Source organism: Parathielavia appendiculata, assembly GCF_033297405.1.
Source record: "Parathielavia appendiculata strain CBS 731.68 unplaced genomic scaffold N657scaffold_8, whole genome shotgun sequence".
NCBI lineage: Eukaryota > Fungi > Ascomycota > Sordariomycetes > Sordariales > Chaetomiaceae > Parathielavia > Parathielavia appendiculata.
Window position 1 is genome coordinate 15,617 of NW_026944227.1, and position 20,245 is coordinate 35,861.

Below are 20,245 nucleotides of genomic sequence, written 5' to 3' on the forward strand. Positions count from 1 at the left end.
CACCTGTCGCTGCAGCTGCGGCTGTGGTTGGCTGGAGCTGTGACGCGTGCCGCTGCGGAAGGCACGCGTCCAGCTCGGCCTCCCGCGGATGACAGGGATTTCGAGCTTCATCACAATAACCCTCCGTCAGTCAGAAAATAATGTAGAACAGAACTTGGAGTTTCACTTTGGACCTAACCGATCTCGCTCACCAATCCGATACACGAGACGAAATCCAAATAAGACCTTCACCATGGAAGACTCGCGACAAACCGAAGACATCGCCCTCGAGACGCCTCCCTCCAACATCTTCATCCCGCCCTCCATCATCTCATCCTCCCTCCTCGCGGGCGACTCCTACAGCTACTTCTCCCCCGTTCCCTCCTCCCTCCTCCCTCCTCCTTCCTCCCCCCCAGGAACCACCGGCCCGCCCTGCGCCCTCGGCGTCGACGAAGCCGGCCGCGGCCCCGTCCTCGGCCCCATGGTCTACGGCGTCTTCTACCTCCCGCTGCCCCTATCCGACTCCTTACTCCGCCAAACCCACCATTTCGATGACAGCAAAGTCCTCACCCCCACGGTCCGCTCCTCCTTGATGCAAACCCTTTGCACCCCCTCCACCGACAACCTGCTGCACACCTCCTGCGGCTGGGCTATCACGGCGCTCTCCGCGCGGGACATCGGCGCGGGGATGCTCCGGCCCGGTGCGGGGTCAGCATACAACCTCAACGCGCAGGCCATGGACGCGACGGTGGAACTGATCAAGGGGGTGTACGCGAGCGGGGTGAACATCCGCGAAATTTACGTCGACACGATCGGGCAGCCGGCCGTATACCAAGCGCGATTGGAGAGGATTTTCCCGACGGCCAAGATCACGGTCGCCAAAAAGGCCGATAGTCTGTACCCCTGCGTCAGCGCGGCGAGCGTGTGCGCCAAGGTCACGCGGGACGCCGCGCTGGAGACGTTGTGGAGGGCTAGGGGTAGGAGGGAAGTGGTAGAAGGAGAAGGAGAGGACGGAGAAGAAGAGGAGGGAGCCGAAACCAAGATGGCCTGGGGCTCCGGGTATCCATCAGACGCAAGATGTGTATCTTGGCTCAGGGGCAACATGCACCCTGTGTTTGGCTGGGGACCCGAGTGCAGGTTTAGCTGGGGTACTGCCAAGGACATGTTGGAGGCGGCCCAGGCGAAGGGCGGCGGCGTCAAAGTGGAGTGGCCGGTCGACGAGGACATCGATACCCATCGCGTGACCGACTTCTTTGTGTCAAAGGATCAGGAAAGGGACGGGGACGAGCTCGGAACCTGGTTCAGCATCCCAGCCGGGCTAGAGGCTTTTTGATTTGCGAATGTGTACTGGCGACCACTGCTGGATAATTGGCTAAAGGTACTGGCGTTCGAGGAGTTGTTTGGGCGTACGGATAATGATAGAGAGATATCCTGTGTGGCACTCAACGACTGCCCCGCCTCCGATGCAACAACCGACGAAACAAAAACTATGTAAAACACAAAGGCGCGGCTCGAACACCCCATCCGAATCATGTCTAGATGTCGTCGTCGTCTCCCGCCTCGTATGTCTTCTTCCCCCTGCTATCCAGCCTATCCATGCTGATCCCGGTACTGCTCTGCTGCCTGGCCGGCATGGTGATAGCCTGTCGGACCGTTTCGTTGCTCTCCAAGAATTCACGCAGTTTCTCCTTGCCGATCTCGACGGCTTGATTGGACGCTGCGTTGGCCATTTGCATCATAGGGCCGAGAAGGTTGAGTGTGTAGGTCACATAGGTGCCACCGCCTATGACCAAGAAAAGCATGCAAAGTATTGGGTTGCGCAACACTAGATTCTTTTGTCAGCAAAAACTGTCTTTTCGTGCTTTGAAACAGGAGAAGCGCCCTACCCATGAGAATCTCGTTCCAGCCGAGAAGCAAAAGAACGACATAAAAGTAGAGCGGCACCTGCGTGATGCCGCCAATGGCGCTCCTCTTAGCCTCGACATAGACGCCGTCGGCCATTTTCTTGAACCGGACCACCAGGTCCTGCCGCTTGCTTTCGCTGAGCACCGTCATTTCCTCCTCAAGGCTCTTGCCCTCCTCCTCGTCCACACCGCCAATGGGAACCAGGTCTTCCTCGTCCTCAGGTTCAGCGCCCGCAGGCTGAGGACCGACAAAGCCCGGTAGGTCCGGCGGCGCATACGTCTCGGCTAGCCTGAACCTAGCCAGCAGCTGGACCAGCCCCAGCGTGGATTCGCGAGCGCGGGTGTAGACACCCTCGATGTCGTCGCTCGGGCGCCAAATGCGGGGCACGCCCTCCTCGTCGTAGCGGAACTTGTCTTCAAAATTCTCCCGGAGTTTCATGAGGATGTTGCTCTCCATCATCTCCTCTTCAATCTTCTCCCTGAGGGCAACCCAACTCTTGCGCCGCAGCCGCCAGAGACCAACCTCAACCTCGTCGGCGCTGGCCTCGAAACTCTTGGCCCGATCGGCAAACCGCGTCTCGGCGTCTCTGACAATGCCGATGAAGGCATTCCAGACGCGATCCCACAGATCCTTCTCCGACGGGGGCTTCTCGCCATCGTCGGGCGCGCCAGACCCGCCCCTACCGGATCCCAGCTTGTTGAACTCGAGGCCAATGGCATCGCCCAGACGTGACTTGACCCATCTCTCGACCCGGATCGCGAGCCGCCTCATCTCCTCCTTGCGCAGGCGCGCGCTAACCTCGTCCAGCTCCTTCTCAAACAGCCTGTACTGCGGCTTGAAGTTTGTCCACGCCACGCCCTGGATCAGCAGGCTCTGCGCCTCCTTGCGGAAGATATCGAGCGTCTTCTTCTTCTGTTTCTCGACAATTTCGGCAAACTCGTACGCCCCGCCGGCCTTCTGGCCCGCCTTGACGGCGTTGGTGACGGCCTCGCTGAACGCCGCGACGCCGGCCTTGTGCGCCGCCGCCAGCTGCGCCTGGTATAGCGCCTTGAGGCGCGTGTCGATCTTGCTCTCGAGCTCGCTGCGCTTGGTCGTGTACACGCCCTTGTGGTACCGGCTGGCCTGCGTCTCGAACGCCTTGACGCACTTGTCGCGGGCGCGCGAGCCGGTGGCGCCGAGATCAGGTAGGACGGTGGGCTTGCCGAGGCGCGTGGCTTCGGTCTGCTGCTCTTCGAGCGGGGCCATGACGGCGTCGAACTCGACGAGGACTTCGCGGGAGATCTCGTCGCAGCGGAACTGGGCGAGGAGTTCTTGCTGCGTCGGCAGGTCCAGGTCCTTGTTGTTGACGATCTGGTCCCACACGCCTTCTGCGTACACCGACAGGCCGTCGGCGGGTATCCTCCTGTGATACTCAGGTAGGAAGACGCCGCCTACGAACTCTTGGTCCTTGGCGGAGCGGTGGCCCGATGTGAAGCGGGTGCTCAGCTTGTCGACCTCCTCCAGGAACCTGTCGGGTTGGAGAATCTTGTGCGGCAGCGCTGCGAAGGCAAAGTCGAAATAATCCTCAATCTTGGAATTCTCGAGCCCCTGGGGTTTCGAGATCGTCGACCAAATTCTAGTTAGGTCCTGGATCAGCGTGTCGCGCAGGTTGGCCAGGGGGGTGTTTCCGATGTGGTCACGGATGACGAAGAAAAGGAGGGACCTTGTCCGGGATCTAGATGTCGTGTCAGCACCTCCAAGACAGGGAGAGGGACCATGCCAAAACCTGACTCACTGCTTGTCCTTGAGGAACAGCTGCAGATTGACCTCAAACACAGTCTTGAGCAATCCCATATTGGCGCCCTGGTAAAGACCAACCTGGTGCTCCCAGATGTTGACAATCAAGACCTCGCTCGTGGCCAGGGCAAACAGCGCGCTCTTGCGCTCAAAGTCCTGGTCCTCGCCGCGCTCGCGGCCGTCGGTGCCTTCGACATCCATGACCAGGATGTTGTCGGCCATTGCCGTGGCGTCGCCCTCTCTGCTGGCCCTCTTGTTCTTGGACAACCATATCCCCTTGGTAGTCTGGCGGCGCTGCGACTCGGACATGACGCTGAACTCGGTCTTGAAGAGGTGGTTAAGCAGGGTCGACTTGCCCGTCGACTGCGACCCGAAGACGGAGATGAGATGGTAGTTGAAGCCGGCCTCGGCGACGTGAGTCTCGTTGAGGTATTCATTGAGGTTCGTGCTGCGAAATTAAAGGGCGTTTGTCAGCTATGTGTCTTTCCTCCCTCCGGCTTTGCGGCTATGTTGCCGCCGGGGTAATGGACGTGACCAACTTGAATGCTTTGTCCTCGTTGATGACCTGGATGCCGTGCTCATACTGCTGAGCAGTCGGCCCGTTGCCGACCGCCGCAAAGTGGCCATTCATGGCGACGTCGCTCTTCTCTAACTCCTGGCTGGTAGTACAGTGCAGCGTACGAGCGAAAGGAGAAAAGAATATCTAATGGTTCTTGTCCTAAATCTGGCGCGGCAAACATGTCATGATGCAGGCGTCACGGATGCGACCGGGCTTGTGACATACCCATGCGGTCTTGCTTAGGCTTAAGGGGGCGGAAACTACTAATTCAAAAGAGGTTACCGCGGAATCCGCTGCGCTGCACAATGCCGATGATTGGCTGCTGAGGATCAAACCCGACAGGGTCGGATGATGTCTTCCTCAGCTGGCTGCACACTCTCTCTCCAAGGAACACTTCCCACGGCAACGACACAACCAAAACCGTTCGTCTCAGCTGTGGCATCGTTGCTGATGATGGGTCAAAGACAGCATGTGCATTTGATTCCCAAGCCACCCATGGCATCCTTCGGCCTAGTATAGAACTACAATTTGGACATCCCCGTTATCCTTGTTGCGAATCTTAAAGCGACAGCGAGAGCGGACGATTCTCACTCGGATATTCTCTCGCAATGAACTTACTTTGACAGAGGCAGAGGCCTACTCACTGTACTTGCTTTTGCCTGCCGTTGGTCTTCACTTGGTCTTTGCATGGAGCATGTGTTCGAGCATTTGATTCTCAGAGCAGCGGGCCTAAAAAAGAAAAAAGAGAACAGAGTCTGCTCAAGATTCAGACTTAACTTGTTAATACCATGCCTCAGGACTTTAGAATGCAACAGCCGCTTAAATATACAGATACACACAGAAAAGGGTATCCAAAGCAATGCCTCACGAGAGAACCATCAACCATGGCACACATCATCAACCCATATGAAGCGCTGCAAACGTACGATAGACATTCAAACCGCTCATTCCCCTCCTCAAGACTCCTCAGCCAGCACCTTCTTCAACCCCTCCATCTCCTTCTCATACGCCACAATCTTCTGCTGGCTAGCCTGCAGCTTCGCTAACAAATAATTCACCCTCTCGGCAGCCTGGTACGGCTGCGACGGCAGCGCCGCAAGGACACTCAATTCCGTCTCAGCCCTGTCAATGTTCTTGGCCTCGATCTTTGCCAGCTCTGAGAGCAGCGCCAAATCCATCCGCGCCCTCACCACCGCATCCTCAACAAGACTAGCAAAAGCCGCCTGATACACAGGCTTACCAGCGCGGATGGTGGCGGGCCGGCCGTGAACCGATTTCACGGTGATCAGTTCCGCGTTAGCAAGGCTCTCGATAGCAGCCTCGGCGCTGTTGGCGCCCGGCGTGGTGGACGACGCGAAGGTGTTGGAGAGTAAAACCTCGTTGTACCGGAGGGTTTCCCTGGCGGCGAGCTCCTTGATCAAGTACCAGGCCTGCTCCGTCGACCACTTCTTGTCGCCTTCACCCGCAGCGCCCTTGTTGTTGTTATTGTTGTTGCCGCCGAGGAGGAACATGCGCAGGATCTCGGCGGCGCTCTGGTCGATGATGTCCGAGACAGCCTTCTTAGGGGATTGGCCGACCTTGAGTCGGCGCGCGAGAACTTGCAGGTCGGTCAGGCGGCCGCCGAGGGCTTCGATGCACTCGTCGAGCTCTTGGAGGTCTTGGCGGCGTTGCTTCTCGGTCAGGGTTGGCAAGTTGTCGTCCGCCTCATCGGATTCCTTCTTGTCTGGTTCAAGCTGTGAGATGACAAAGTGCTTTGCCACGCTAGGTGACAGGTCACCCAAGGTAACTTGGTGGAAGACGCGGTCTGGGAGTGACTTTGAGAGAGGCTTGGAGAAGGACGTGTCGTTAGTCAAAAAGATGACGTGGGCAATGTTGGATTGCACCAGGGCAGCAGCCCAGTCGGATATCTTATCGTATATTATAGCTTTTTCATCGCCTTTGTGTAGAAAATTATCGATGATGACAACGGGCCGCCGTTCAGGGTGAGCCTCCAGGTACGCATCGTCTGTGAGATTGGCGTCCTTGTCGCTTTTCTTTCGGCCGTCTAGCGAGACCTGCTTGAGGGCCGAGGCGGTGGTCTGCAGAATCTTGACGATTTGGGACTCGAGGTTCTCCGAGAAGCCAGCCTTGACCCCCGTGGTGCCTTGTATGGCGAGATCGAGCATGCTGCTCATGTTGTTGGTCCACGAGAAGACAGGGCGGTAGCCAACTTGGTTTGCCAGCTTTTTGATGGTGCCTGCCTCGCCCCGTCCTTCCACGACCGGCCTGCAGTCCAGCACGAGAACATCGGGGCGCCCCTGGAGCACCTGCTCCATGACGAGCTCTCGGCCGCCGGAACCGCGTGGACCGTGGACGACGATGAATGTGTTGACGGATTCAAGCAGGCTGTTCTCGATCGAGTCGATCAGATCCTTGCGGTGTTTGAACAAAGCATTGAGGCCAGCATCGTCGTTCTTGTGTTTGCGGAAGGCAAGGATGTCTGAGGTTTGGCGCTTCAACCATTTATACAGCTTGCTATTAGTGAACTCGAGAGACTTTTGTACATGGATCTGGGTGACAAGTTAGCGAGCCGACTTGGGTGGGGCAGGGCAAGGAGGTATGCCTTGACAAAGAACTCGCGGATGGGGTCGAACACGGCGACAGTGAAGGCTGCTAAAAAGGCAGCAACGATGGGAATGACAATCCTCGGGTGGCTGGTGATCCAGTTCCAGATGTGATGGGGCTTCACTCGGTGCTCGAAAGATAGCCGGAGCCGGGTCGCACTCTTGGTGCCCTCCTCTTGGAGGACGAAGCCGTGCATACAATTCCTCGCCATGATTGCGTCGCGGACCAAAACAAAGTCGACATATGCAAATTTTGGGAGTATCTTGGAGTCTGGAGGCTGAGAAGTGATGTCGCTGATCTTGCCGTAGCGGCGGAACAGGCTGTACAAGGACTCCTGTGACAGCTCGGGGGGTGGGTCCGAGTCTTTGGCGGGAACAAACTCAATCCTGAGGCGGGTCTTTGGGAGACGATAGAGGTCCTCGAGCCAGGGGCGGCCTAATACGAGACGCGTCTTGATCCCGCGAAAGGGGTTGAACCACGGCTTGATGGGGTTCTGGTCGAGAGACTTGACCAATTCATCTGCACGGCAAGTCAGCATCACAGACATGGAGAGTGGGCCCAGAAAACTAGAGACTGGCAGAACCTTCGATTTGCGCAGCCGACATGGTAGCAGGATAGTTGAACTTGACGTAGGCTCCGCCTTCCTTCAGCCGCGGTAAGATCTCGGTGACCTTGATCGGACTGCTCTCGGGAATTGCCCGCTTGACAAGGCTGATGGGATCGAGAAAGCTCATGGACGCGCTGTCAAACCGCCTGAGGAGCTCGGTGGTCTCCCATGGCCTCCAAAACAATACCGAGCTGAGCTTGAGGGGAAAGAGGTCTAGCGAGGCGATTAGAGCAGTGAGACAAGCTGCCTGCTCGGATACATGACCTACTGTCAACGAAGAGGATCGCCTCATTGGGCTTGGCCTCGATATGCCCGGTCTTGTCGCTGCCCACACTTCCTGCACTGGTTGAGGTGCTCTCCCATCGCCGAACCGGACGCCTTCTTTGATCTATCGCCGCAGTGGCAGACAACCGGTGCCTGAGAACGCATGTTGCCGGCGTCGAAGATGATACCCTCGACCCATAACGGACCGCCGGCCAGAACTGGGCTCGCCCCGGTGTCATGGCTTCATGGCAGACTTCAAGAATGTGCTGACCGAAGCGTCTTGTGTTCAGTCGATGACTTGCGAGTTCGGACGATGGGATGAACAAGCTCGACAAGGTGACGTGATAACCCGGAAGCCAGGGAAAATGTGGCTGTGCATGCGGTCCCTGATGGAAAGGGGGTTTTTGAGAACTCGTCCGATGCGGAGACACTGGCGGCAGCGTGTAAGCCTAAGGTAGGGTGGGTTCTTGCTTGAGAGTTGGCCGTCCTTTTCAGCAGTGAGGTCATAGCTTTGACCCTCAGCCGCCTAAATGGACTACGCTTCTGGTGCGCCGTGCAGGGCCCTCGCTGCATCTGTTGTTTACCTTTACCTCTTTTCGTTCCTTCGAATAGTAAAATTTCTCCTTTTCTTAATACTGAAGGTTTACTTTTCTAGTTATCATTTCTCCTGTCTGTTTTTCCTCGTGCCATCTATACACAAACACAGTCGGTAGAGACGGCCCCCTCGCTCGAAGGACGCCAATTTTGCCCACGGCCGTTGCAGACCCCTGCCGGCCCGATTTAGAAGAGAATCTTATCGGCAACAGCTGCAACACCTTTCGACGTTCAGACCACACGACACTCAGCACCCTCCCGCGACACACCAACCTGCCCCACACTTCCCCTCTCCTGACCATCCGAGTGAACCATTCACGTCTTGTCGGCTCACCCGTTCCTGCCACCGCAGCGCCTTTTGCGACTCATCCTCAGTCAAACTCAAGGGCAACATTCACCATGAGCTGGTTCTGGCAGTCTTCCTCGTCCTCCCCCGAGTCCGAGGGCTCAAGCAACAAGTCCCCATCGTCCTCGACAACTCCCATGCCACCGCAAGCACCTCCAACAAGTCAAACACCACCCTCCCAGCACCAAGACCGCGAGGTGGCCATGTTCATGAACATGCTCATGAAAGACACCCAGTCCCCTTCGCAAGCCAGAGCTCAACAACAACAACAACAACAACAACAACAATCAGCACCATCAACACCAACAACGCCCTCAAACCAGGACTCGAAATCGACAACCACATCATGGCTTCCCTGGACCACCACCGCCAAAACCCCAAATACCGAACAACTCACCACCACGACCCCCTCACCCCGTACGCGAACCAGCCGCACCCCCCCGTCCCTCGCCATGTCCGAACATGTCCTCCCCACCACCATGTCCTGCCGTGACGCCTTCGACTACGCCTGGCACTGCCACACGCCCGGGTCGCAGTGGAACGCCGTGTACCGGTACGGCACGGTGCGCACCTGCACCGAACTCTGGGACGACTTCTGGTTCTGCATGCGCACCAAGTCATACCCGCCCGAGCAGCGCGCCCAGGCCATCAAGGCGCACTACCGCGCGAAGGAAGAAGCCAAATATGGAGGGGGAAAGCCGAGCAGCGAGGATATCTGGGAGAGTAGGGACGAGAGGGTAAAGCCGGGGTCGGTGTTTAATAAGCGGTTTGATGAGGAGGAGGAGGCCGGGTTGGATGATGCTGAGGTGCAGAGGAGGGAGGCCGAGAGGAGGCGGAGGGTGAGGGTTGCTGCTGGGATTGAGAAGGAAGGGTGAAGAGGAAGGGAAGTAGTATGGGATCAGGTTGGATGCATCTCTTTATACTTTTTTTTACCTTGATACCTCGAGAGCGTCGTCGGTAGGCAATGTCATCTCCGCTGCGGATTCCCAGACACCGAACCGACTGATCCAACCAACGGGCGTTGTGCCCTGAAAATAGAAATACTCCGAGGCACTGTCGTTCACTGAACTGAGGCCCCAAACTGCCCACACACTGGAGTTCATTGCCATCAGAAAGATCTGATTGACGTTCATGATGTTCACTAATGCGTCTGGCTGCACCGCGGGGTTGTCATTAAAGCCATAAGTCATAACGAAAGCCACAAGCCATAATGAAAGCCATGAACCATAGTGAAAATGATCCTGCCCCCAATGCCCATCCCAGACTCCGCCCCTTCACTCCCTCAACCTAGACCGAACCCAAACCATCTCTGCCCTCTGAATGCCGGGCATCGTGCAGTCCAGTGCGACAGATGTTGATATTGATGGACCGATCTGGCTTAACGGGGTACTAGTCTTAACAGGACACAGCGAGGACTGATTTCAGGCACAGGTGGAGCAGGCGCCTGGGATCGTGTGTAAATCGTCAGTATAGGTGTTGCATAGGCGTAACATGGACCAGAAAGGGTCACAGACAACCAGCCATGCTGCTACAACCGCACTTGTTGCTCGAACCTTTACCATCGCAGTCGCCCATAATGGACAGTATGTGGGGAAGCTGATGAAGAGTATGTTGGTTGAAGTAGTATCTGAAGAGTTGCGATTGCTCTGCCCTGCGTTGCTTGCCTTGGGTTTGTTGTAGATGGAGAAGTTTCGGGACTGGAGGCTTCCCCTCCCCTCTCGCCAGCCTCTCCTGCTCCCTCAGCCTCCTTCCCGCAACCGCCCTCGTTCCTCCAATTTGGCCCGACCCCGTGCAGCCATGGCCGCCTCTGACTCTCTCGGGTTGAGGTCGCCATCTTTGGCGCCCTTTGGCCTCCTCCTCGCGCTGCTCCAATTTTCGATCAGCAAGACATGGATGTACCCCTTGCTGCACGACAGCTTCCATTCAGGTTTCCAAAGAGTTGGCGCAACCAAGGGACTTACAACATAGTGCGGCTCACGTACTGTACCTTTACCGTGAGATGTCACCAAAAACACGCTTGTTGCGTAATGGCCCCCGAACTATTGCCTGTCTGTACAGGTATAGACTATAGACTTTTACATGGTTCCTTCATGTCAAATGTAACTATGGCCGCCGAAATATTCCTGCTATCGCGCTTTGTAGGACTTTATTGGCGTTAGGGGGTTTCTTTGTCACGCTGAACGACTGCCGAATAAGTAGTTACGGCGTGGCAGATTCTCAACAATCTGAGTTGGATGGAAGGTACCAGAAGTCCTCCATGACAGGACACCATTCAAGTACCAAATCCCGGCCCACCAGTCCACACATACACTGCGAGCATGTCACTGTCTCACAAATCACTTGAGACAGAGTGTGTAGAATCGTTTGTTCATTGCAAGGAAAGGGAATCGTAACTAAAGTACAGCCCATGCAGCCACCCTGACTTTTCCCCTGTATCATGATCATGTAAAAGAGAAAACCAGATCTAGGTGTTACCCCATACCCGAAATGTCCGCATCCCAGTAGAGCGCATTCAGCCGCTCGTTGACGCGGATCCAATCTACTCGCCGGAAGAAAAAGCAGAAACGCCAGCCCAAATGTCAACCACCCATTTAGTCGACCTCCTCAACGGTCGGGCCATCGTTGTCATTGGAGGCACCCGCACCGGGGAAGCCGCCAGGAGCACCGCCGGGCATGCCGCCGGGCATGCCACCGGGCGCGCCGCCAGCACCGTAGAACTTCATCATGATGGGGTTGGCGACAGCCTCAAGCTCCTTCTGGCGCTCCTCGTACTCCTCGCGAGTGGCCTGCTGGTTCTCGTCGAGCCAAGAAACAATCTTGTCGATCTCGGACTTGAGCGAGTCTTTGTCCGCCTGGTCGAGCTTCTCGTCGACCTTGGAGTCGCTCAGGGTGTTGCGTAGGGAGTAGGCATACGACTCAAGACCGTTCTTGGCAGAAACACGGGCGGCCTCAGCCTCGTCCTCCTCCTTGAACTTCTCGGCCTCAGCAAGCATACGCTCAATCTCCTCCTTGGACAGACGACCCTTGTCATTGGTAATGACAATGTGGTTGGTCTTGCCAGTGCCCTTCTCGAGGGCCGAGACGTTCATGATGCCGTTGGCATCAAGATCGAAGGTGACCTCGATCTGGGGAACACCACGAGGAGCGGGCGGGATGCCAGTGAGCTCAAACTTGCCGAGCAAGTTGTTGTCCTTGGTGCGCTGACGTTCACCCTCGTAGACCTGGATGAGCACACCGGGTTGGTTGTCCGAGAAGGTCGAAAAGACTTCGGACTTCTTGGTGGGAATCGTGGTGTTGCGGGGAATGAGCTTGGTCATCATGCCACCAGCGGTCTCAATACCGAGCGACAGAGGAGCGACGTCGAGAAGGAGGATCTCGTTGGTCGACTTCGACGAGGTGTCGCCAGACAGAATGGCGGCCTGGACAGCAGCACCATAGGCAACAGCCTCATCAGGGTTGATGGACTTGTTGGGCTCCTTGCCGTTGAAGTAGTCCGTGATGAGCTTCTGGATGCGGGGGATACGGGTCGAGCCACCGACAAGAACGATTTCGTGGACCTGGGACTTGTCGATCTTGGCATCCGTCAGGACGCGGTCCACAGGTTGGAGAGTGGAGCGGAAAAGATCCTGGCACAGCTCCTCGAAGCGGGCACGAGTGATCGAGGTGTAGAAGTCGATGCCCTCGAAGAGAGAGTCGATCTCGATCGAGGTCTGAGCTGACGAGGAGAGAGTGCGCTTGGCACGCTCGCAAGCAGTGCGCAGGCGGCGCAGAGCACGGGCGTTGGTGGAGAGATCCCTAGATACGCGTTAGCAATTAGTCCGTGTTGTGAATGGAAGAAAGAACAGCACGAGGAACATCAGGTAGAAAATAGATCGGAAGACTGGCAAGAAAACCGGGAGAATGGCGAGGACATAAGAAAACGAAGTTGAAAGAGACAAAACTGAACGAAAAAAACCAAAATAAACGAGAGGGGAAAAAGGAAAAGATCGAGGTAAAGGGATCGACTGACTTCTTATGTTTCCTTTTGAATTCATTAACAAAGTGGTTGACGAGACGGTTGTCGAAGTCCTCACCACCCAGGTGAGTGTCACCGGCAGTGGACTTGACCTCGAAAATACCCTCCTCAATGGTCAGGAGCGACACATCGAAGGTACCACCGCCCAGGTCGAAGATCAGGACGTTGCGCTCGCCCTCAACCTTCTTGTCGAGACCGTAGGCAATGGCGGCCGCAGTGGGCTCGTTGATAATACGGAGGACGTTGAGACCGGCAATGAGACCGGCATCCTTGGTGGCCTGACGCTGAGAGTCGTTGAAGTAGGCAGGGACCGTGATGACGGCGTTGTTGACGGTGCCACCAAGGTAGGACTCAGCGGTCTCGCGCATCTTCGTCAAGACCATGGAGGAGATCTCCTCAGGAGTGAAGACCTTCTTCTCGCCCTTGAACTCGACCTCGATGACGGGCTTGCCACCCCGGTCGATAACCTTGAAGGGGAAGTGCTTCATGTCGGCCTGAACCTCAGCATCGGCAAACTTGCGGCCAATCAAGCGCTTGGCGTCGAAGACGGTGTTGTGGGGGTTCATGGCGACCTGGTTCTTGGCGGCATCTCCGATGAGACGCTCGGTGTCTGTGAAAGCAACAAATGACGGGGTCGTCCGGTTACCCTGGTCATTGGCGATGATTTCGCAGCTGCACAGAATCATGCGTTAGCATGCTGTTGACGATGCCATTGCCGGCCGCAGGACGGGAAGCGGGGCCGACCCAGCGCCTTGGGAACCAATTGATGAAGTCGGTCGCACGATAAGCTATGCAAAGTGCGGCCAATCACACCTTATCGATCATCCAAGCCACCAACGGTGCAGGCCCATGATCGCATTGTCGCTGTGTCGCGGGGCGTTGCACTTACCGATCCTCACGGAAGACACCGACGCACGAGTAGGTCGTGCCCAAGTCGATACCGACGGCGGGAGCCATCTTGTCTGTGTGCGTGCTTTCTACAATGTAGTGGTATGAAAGTGCAATGTAAAATCTCTCGTTGAAGATCCCAAAAATCTGTGGGAATCCGAGAATGCGTTGTAGAAAGAGGACTTGGTTGATGGAGAGTTGAGAGGAAAGAGGAGGGGCAGAAGAGCTCCCAGATTTTAAGTGCAAGCTTGAATTGGGCTGCGTTTCCACGAGCTTCGGTGGGTTTCTGCAACCCCACCAAAAACTGGTACCGCGGGATACTTCACGATTGGCCTGGCAACCTCGCGCAGGCTCTGGAAGGCTGCGGGCAGCCATGGAATATTCTGCCGGGCTCTTGCAGCAGCCTTTTGTTTCCCTAGCATAACATCAAGTTTCTGCAAGCTTCATCTGCGTGCGGCGCCCGTTGACGCAGGGACGAAGGTAGAACTGCTCCTCTCAACCTGGTAAGCTTCTACGCGAACTTTCCATCAGCTGGAGGCACGTACGGGAATGCCCTGTTGGCTGAGGCGGCATTTCTTTGGCCAAAGCTCGACTCTGCAGACTTTAGTGTTCCGGTGGATGAAAGCACCATTTGCTCGTAGCCATGGCGGTGAATGCCTGTTCTTGACGCATTTCTTTCCATGGTTACCTCAGGTGTCTCATCTCCCCTTGCCACTCATTCTACAACCGTTCCATTCTGCGCAAGCTTGAGGTGGGCTGGGCGCGTCAGCCGCACTTAAGCGCTGGGAAATGTTGCCGCATGCGTTCACCATGTATCCTAAAGTACCCCTCGGGGCCCACCAACTTTGGCTGCTTGCCGTTTGGATGCCTGAATTGAATTCTTTGTCGTCGAGTCGTGCTATGCTGCTAATGTCTCAGCATTTGTACTGGACTCGATATTCCACTTTAGATCCTTCTATATCCTCGCAACAATATATGCCTGGTATCTTCAGAAGCTGTTGCCTGAGCGAATGAATCTAAGAGCTCAGAAACCACCAAGTTCTGCAGACTCCCCGCAATCATGCAATGAAGTCATGTCCGATAAGATAACGCCCAAGCATTTGCCTCGCAAGCAATACTTTACCCCTGATCCCACTCCACAACCACAGAGACGAGAAGTGGTCAGGACAGAAATGTAAAGCAGCAGGAGGGGAGTGAGGACAGGAGAGGACGGGAGTGAGGGGTTGACAAACATAGGACTTCAAGGTCAAACGACTGAAGATCATATGTAAGAGGGTGTGTGCACGATATAATCACAAATACAGAAAGGGGTGGTCTATTCTAAGCTGCTTGTTGCCCCGCAATCAATTCTTCCCCTGGAGCAGCGGGGTAAAGTGTACGCTCAGTAAGAAGCAGCCTCGGGATAGCTTCAATAGAGAAGTGATTTCCTTTCGCTGCCAGTGGGAGACCAGGTGTCGTTCGCACTTTGAACCGACATTCACTGTTTAGAATTGCACTTCCATTGTCAAGATATTCCTCGCCCACCATGCTGATCAAGGAGAGCTATGCCGATGTGCAGACTGCCGCCAATGGCAAGGAAAGCACGATGAGTATGCTTAGCTTCTAATGTCGGACACTCTCAATATCGAGTGTTACTGACAACATTTCTCAGGGATCTTCTTGTTCCATCCTACGATCCCTGGCTATCCCAATGCGTGAGCATCTCACCTCCTGGACAATATATCTCATACGCTCACACGATAATTGGCAGTCGCTTCCCCGGAGTAGTGGTCTTCAGCGAGATCTACCAGGGTGAGACGCATCTTATCCCCTACAGAGACCACCAACTCACAGTGTACGTCGGGCTTGCGGAATAGTCACTGGCCCTGTCGCCCGCTTCGCGAGACAGATTGCTGGTCAGGGCTACATCGTTGCCGCCCCCAGCAGCTACCATGACTTCACCGGCCCAGAGCCGCTGGCGTACGACGTGCCGGGAACCGACCAGGGAAACGAGTGGAAGATAACCAAGGTGAGCTGAGCCAGTTCTCGTTTCTTTGCTCATTATCCTTACCAGCTGCTTACTCATGGCAGGCCTTGGAGTCATACGACGAGGACTCGCACAAAACAGTCGACTACCTCCTCTCGCTGCCCACCTGCACCGGCCGCATTGGCGCAACTGGCATGTGCCTAGGCGGGCACCTCGCCCTGCGGGCAGCCGTACGTTTTCACCACCCCCTACGTCTCCCCTTTCCCTCTTCCCCGACCCTCCTTTACAATCGAACTAAGCTTCTTACTCACTCTCCTAATATTTTCCCAGCTCGACCCCCGAATAACAGCCTCCGTCTGCTACTTCCCAACCGACATCCACACCCGCACCCTCGGCCCCTACACCTCCCCCAACACCTCCCCATCCGCCCCCTCCTCCTCGAGCAACCACACCCTCGACCTCCTCCCCCGCCTCTCCTCCCACCGCTCCCACCCCTGCGAAGTCAGTCTCATCTTCGGCATCAAGGACACACACGTGCCCGACGAGGGGCGCGACCTGATCCGCCTCAAACTGCGCGAGTCCGGCGCGACCTTCAGTTTCCACGAGTTCGCCTGGGCGCAGCACGCCTTCATCCGCGACGAGCTCAGCAAGGGCCGGTACGACCCTGCCATCAGCAAGGCCTGTTTCGAGGTGTTGCTGGAGGTATTTGGACGGGTGTTGAGGACTGAGCTGGGCGAGAGGGAGGGCGGGGTGCATGAGGTTGAGCACGTTTGCTAATATTACGGGAACAACTCGATGCTATGTGTTTAGTTATAATGGTTTTCCTGGTGGCGGGGAACCGAGGTATAGATGTGGCAAAAAGGTTCCGTCTATGATTGTCCGACTTTTACCCTGCCCTAGAGTGTTGGTCTGTCTATATACAGCAAATATCAATGCCTGTTGTCGTCGATGCGAAGATGCTAATGCAGTGCTTGATTTTCCCCCAGACGAAATCGCAATACAATTCATCCCTCCAAGATACCCACAACGCCATTTTGTTGAACCTAGCACTCCATGTGTTTTTATCTAAGCCTTGAGCCGCGTTCCTGTTTCCGCTTCAATTATCGCAAACATGCAATCGACGTCCCAGCCCCGGGTTAACACCCAGTCAGCTCACCAAATCAAGAAGTCCTCTTTGTCAATTATGGTAGACTTTAGATCCTACCCGAGGGCCCTGCAGCGCCAGCACCACCCTGCCCCTGACTCACACTGGCGGCCCTCGACCTAGCCCCAACCAGAGGTCTCCCAGTACCAGCCTGTCCGCCCTGAGCCTGCGTCCCAGGCGCCCCGGGCTGCTGCAGGGTAAGGTGCGGCATCGGAGGCGATCCGGGGTACGCGTCAACGCCAGCACCACCACCACCTGGCGGGGGGCTCGTCAAGCCCGCGTTGGCGTTGTACGCCGCCCAGGTGGTATAAGGCGACCCCGCAGGCGCCGGAATACCCGCAGCACCGGCATGCCTCTCAACATCAAACGACCGGTTGTCTGTCGGCCCGCGGCTGGTGGACGTGGTGGAGCTGCGGGTCAGCTGGATAGCGGGCATGCTGATGTTATCGTCCAGGGCGTGGGGCGGGAGTGTCTCGCCAGCCTTGCGGCGGCCGCGCTGAGACTCGCGGTTGCTGAGGACGCCGCCGCTGCCGCTGAGGCGGTCGGAGCGGGACGTGGAGTGTGCCAATGATAATGAGGCGCCAACTTCTGTGGCGACGCGGTTGCGGTCCGCCGAGGGATCGCGACTGACGAGTGTGTTTTCGTAGCCCCAGTCCTCGAGAGCCTCGACGACAGGGTTGGACGCGTTGATGTGCTCGGCAGCGCGCTGCTCTGCCGCTGCGGTGGCATCAGAGTTCGCAGAATCCTCGGCGGACTGGTTGGCCAGCTTCTTAGCCTTCTTCTCCTCCTCGGATTTGGAGCGGGCGTTGGCGGCAAACTCGTCCGTGACGGCGACGCTGTATGTCGGGTTGGAAGGCCCCCCGAGCGGATCGCCACCACCGCCGGGGGCGTTGATGGGGATGCGCTTGAGGGCCACAGCTAGGGCGCACATAAACTTGGAGCGGCGAGTGGCGCGAACCACCTCGTTGTGCCAGTTGGACTTGTGCTTCATCGCGATCTTGAGTGTGAGCTTGTCGCAATCGCCAACACCACCGACGCCAATAGCAATATCCGGCTGGAAGTCGCGGCTGTTTTCCGGGGAGCGCACAAAATTCTCCATCTCGAGACGCAGCAGTTCGATGTCCTCGAATGACGTATCGAAGGATACGTTGACGTCGATGACCTCCTTCATGGCCTTGCTGCGTGTCACGTTCTCAATCCAGAGGTTGTTCAGAATAATGTTCGGAACCTAATCCGTTAGCGGTGGAAGAGAACGGGAAGGGGCCACTGCCAACGTACCTGCACGACCTGCATCTTGTCGATGCGGGTAAACACGGTGTAGAGCAGAGAAATCTTCTCCACGACCAGCTGCTCCTTCTCAGGGCCCGTGATGTCGACACGGTCGCCCACATCATAAGGATGTTTGACGAAGAGGAAGATGCAAGAACCCAAGAACTCCTGGGTGGTTACGGCAAACACAAAGGACAGCGAGAGCAGCGTGGTACCAGCGGTTGTAAGGGTGGCAATGAGGCTGCTCTGGAAGACGGCCACTGATACCGGTTAGCAACAGTAGTGCCTTCAGAATCTATTGGAGTCGACCTACAGAAGATGATGATGACAATGATCAGGACGACAAAGAGAAGAACCTTGTCAAAAACCATGAGGGCTTGACCAATATCCTTCATGCTGTTCGCGATGGCCTTGCGCTCCTTGCCAATCTCAACAACCTTGCGAATCATCTCGTCCAGGCTAATGTCACCGTTCTGATCGGCATCGATGGCGTTGAAGCACTCCTCGGCCTCCTCGCGGTGGGCAGGACCCATGACCTCAATGATATCGTCCATCGAGAGAGCCTCTTGTCCTTCAACGACAAACGACATCCAGATACGGCGGGCCATAGCCTCGGAGCTGCGGATCTTCTCGAGGGCCTCGACGACGACCGAGTGGGCCGAATTGGGGTTGAAGACCTGTTTGCCTGTAACCTCGGAGGCGATGTTGCCAAAGACAGAGGTGATCTTGTCGCCCAAACGGCCGACTTCGCCAACAAGCCTCATGGGAGCCGCCTGCTTAGGATTGACCTTGCCGCCGCTAAGAATAACATCAATGCTGTCGGCGATGATGTAGTCTTCGTGGGCGAACTCGTCGCAGTACATGGGGAAGAGGGTCCGAGAGGCCTCGTACATGAGACCTAGGAGAAAAATCTCGCGCTTGGAATCCTGGATCCGGTTGGCAAAGGACCGCTGGTGGTACGTGATGCTGATGAGCTGCACAATGAACTTCTCTCCTAGAAGGACTGCGGACGAGAGGAAGAGCGACAGCAGAATGCGCTCCATGATGTCCTCCCACGTGTAGGTCGCGCCATCACTTCTAAGCATGAACTTGAACGACAGCCACGAAGCAAGACCCCAAAAAAACAGCGAGAGCGGAATCTCGAGGGCGCGCAATACCGTGGCGTATTTCCGCGTGCCGGAGCTGATGACACCGCAGAAGAACATGAATATAAAGGGCAGAAGATGGGCGACCATCTTGCCCGCCCAAAGGGCGAGCCAGGAGATCTCGATCCAGACGAAAAGCAGGAACAAGCTATGTTGGCCCTCATGGCCTACTCGCACGCGGTCCTTGTCGCCGGTGAGGGGGATAACGATGAGGGGGACGGCGAGCAGAATGGCGATGGGAAGGACGTAGACGAGGTAGCGGGTAACAACCGAGAAGCCAACAATCTTATTGTAGAGGCGACCCATGGCGTTGAGCTCGGCGCCTTCGGATATGCCCGTGGAGCCGGCGCGCTTCAGGTCCTTCTGGATGCGCCGCCTGCCGGCCGGGCCACCGACGGCCCTGTCGAAAAGGGTATGCTTCTCGTCCATGCCTTCGGTGTTGACTCTTCGGGCGCCGGTCGAGCTGGTGTTGGACTTGATGGTGCGCAGGGGGATGTCCTGCATCTCGGCGGTGCCCGGGTCGCTCGAGATGGGGAGGAAGCCCCTCTGTTGGGGCGACCTCGGCGACCTCAATGACATTGAGGGAAGTCCCGTGCGGGGTGGAGGCTTGAGGATGCTGTCTCAGTTGCGGGGATACAAGGGATCTGCTGAAGAACGTGGGAGGTGTCGTGTGATTTAGAGGGAAACCGAAACCCGGGATGACGTTCAGGAAGCACCGGGTTGCAGAATGAAGCGATCTAAGTCTCGAAAAGTGACAGACGGCGAATTGACAGAGGTGACTGAGCTGACTCGCAGAGCAACAACTGAACTGGGATCAGGACGCTAAGGTGACGCCGAACAAAGAGTGAGAAAGGCGACGAAAACGGTCGTGATCGGACCTCGGGCAACAAGCAGGCGCGATCAAAGGCGTCCGTCCCTCAATAACATCGACTAGAGGACTCGAGGTGGAATGAGGCAAACGAGGGTTTCGGGGGAGAAAAATCAAAGATGGGCCGGAAAAGAGGGACAAGAGAGCAGATGTTGTGCATGTCACATCATGCAGAGAGAAGCCGCGGTTGAAACGAGAGACGAGGGTTGTGGTGACAAAAGAGGAGTGAGTGGAGTGGAGTGGAAGCCTCTCTGTCGAAGATCTTTTTTCGACCTTGCTGGATCGCGTCGTCACGATCCGACGTTGAAATTCCACC

General features: G+C 56.4%; 8 protein-coding genes across 8 annotated transcripts; 4 read left to right on the forward strand and 4 right to left on the reverse strand.

Moving 5' to 3' along the window:
• The first annotated feature begins 110 nt into the window (after positions 1–110).
• On the forward strand, positions 111–1,804 carry N657DRAFT_646228 (ribonuclease H-like protein). Its single transcript, XM_062793081.1, has one exon. The coding sequence runs from the start codon at positions 233–235 to the stop codon at positions 1,310–1,312; it is 1,080 nt and encodes a 359-aa protein (XP_062646288.1). The 5' UTR covers positions 111–232; the 3' UTR covers positions 1,313–1,804.
• N657DRAFT_575025 (root hair defective 3 GTP-binding protein) lies at positions 1,515–4,291 on the reverse strand (the record flags this gene model as incomplete). Its single annotated transcript, XM_062789074.1, has 4 exons — positions 1,515–1,804; positions 1,866–3,598; positions 3,659–4,108; positions 4,200–4,291. The coding sequence occupies 4 exons, from the start codon at positions 4,289–4,291 to the stop codon at positions 1,515–1,517; spliced, it is 2,565 nt and encodes an 854-aa protein (XP_062646289.1).
• Positions 4,292–4,972: 681 nt separating this feature from the next.
• Positions 4,973–8,172, reverse strand: N657DRAFT_646230 (uncharacterized protein). The gene is made up of 4 exons (XM_062793082.1): positions 7,699–8,172; positions 7,407–7,643; positions 6,822–7,342; positions 4,973–6,768 (listed from the first exon to the last, which is right to left on the reverse strand). Exons 1-4 carry the CDS (start codon positions 7,931–7,933, stop codon positions 5,176–5,178), a joined length of 2,586 nt encoding a protein of 861 aa, XP_062646290.1. The 5' UTR covers positions 7,934–8,172; the 3' UTR covers positions 4,973–5,175.
• A 67-nt stretch (positions 8,173–8,239) lies between these two features.
• On the forward strand, positions 8,240–9,968 carry N657DRAFT_646231 (uncharacterized protein). The gene has a single exon (XM_062793083.1). It carries the CDS (start codon positions 8,688–8,690, stop codon positions 9,507–9,509), a length of 822 nt encoding a protein of 273 aa, XP_062646291.1. The 5' UTR covers positions 8,240–8,687; the 3' UTR covers positions 9,510–9,968.
• Positions 9,969–9,971: 3 nt separating this feature from the next.
• N657DRAFT_646232 (uncharacterized protein) lies at positions 9,972–10,698 on the forward strand. The gene is made up of 2 exons (XM_062793084.1): positions 9,972–10,078; positions 10,152–10,698. Exon 2 carries the CDS (start codon positions 10,432–10,434, stop codon positions 10,600–10,602), a length of 171 nt encoding a protein of 56 aa, XP_062646292.1. The 5' UTR covers positions 9,972–10,078; positions 10,152–10,431; the 3' UTR covers positions 10,603–10,698.
• Positions 10,699–11,225: 527 nt separating this feature from the next.
• N657DRAFT_575526 (heat shock protein 70) lies at positions 11,226–13,606 on the reverse strand (the record flags this gene model as incomplete). Its single annotated transcript, XM_062789113.1, has 3 exons — positions 11,226–12,429; positions 12,644–13,321; positions 13,539–13,606. 3 exons carry the CDS (start codon positions 13,604–13,606, stop codon positions 11,226–11,228), a joined length of 1,950 nt encoding a protein of 649 aa, XP_062646293.1.
• Positions 13,607–15,062: 1,456 nt separating this feature from the next.
• Positions 15,063–16,280, forward strand: N657DRAFT_574708 (alpha/beta-hydrolase; the record flags this gene model as incomplete). The annotated part of the gene is made up of 6 exons (XM_062789049.1): positions 15,063–15,126; positions 15,189–15,231; positions 15,288–15,328; positions 15,394–15,545; positions 15,608–15,733; positions 15,834–16,280. 6 exons carry the CDS (start codon positions 15,063–15,065, stop codon positions 16,278–16,280), a joined length of 873 nt encoding a protein of 290 aa, XP_062646294.1.
• Positions 16,281–16,696: 416 nt separating this feature from the next.
• On the reverse strand, positions 16,697–19,640 carry N657DRAFT_575327 (uncharacterized protein; the record flags this gene model as incomplete). Its single annotated transcript, XM_062789095.1, has 3 exons — positions 16,697–17,875; positions 17,926–18,176; positions 18,230–19,640. The coding sequence occupies 3 exons, from the start codon at positions 19,638–19,640 to the stop codon at positions 16,697–16,699; spliced, it is 2,841 nt and encodes a 946-aa protein (XP_062646295.1).
• Between the last annotated feature and the right edge of the window lie 605 nt (positions 19,641–20,245).

Excerpts from the sequence above, each read along its gene's own strand:
- N657DRAFT_646228 (XM_062793081.1), top strand. The coding sequence starts at position 233 with ATGGAAGACTCGCGACAAACCGAAGACATCGCCCTCGAGACGCCTCCC.
- N657DRAFT_646230 (XM_062793082.1), bottom strand. The coding sequence starts at position 7,933 with ATGACACCGGGGCGAGCCCAGTTCTGGCCGGCGGTCCGTTATGGGTCG. Across the intron at positions 7,644-7,698 it reads GGCGATCCTCTTCGTTGACA|ACCTCTTTCCCCTCAAGCTC; the intron begins GTAGGTCATGTA and ends TCGCCTCGCTAG. Across the intron at positions 6,769-6,821 it reads TCCGCGAGTTCTTTGTCAAG|ATCCATGTACAAAAGTCTCT; the intron begins GCATACCTCCTT and ends CTTGTCACCCAG.
- N657DRAFT_646231 (XM_062793083.1), top strand. The coding sequence starts at position 8,688 with ATGAGCTGGTTCTGGCAGTCTTCCTCGTCCTCCCCCGAGTCCGAGGGC.
- N657DRAFT_646232 (XM_062793084.1), top strand. The coding sequence starts at position 10,432 with ATGGCCGCCTCTGACTCTCTCGGGTTGAGGTCGCCATCTTTGGCGCCC.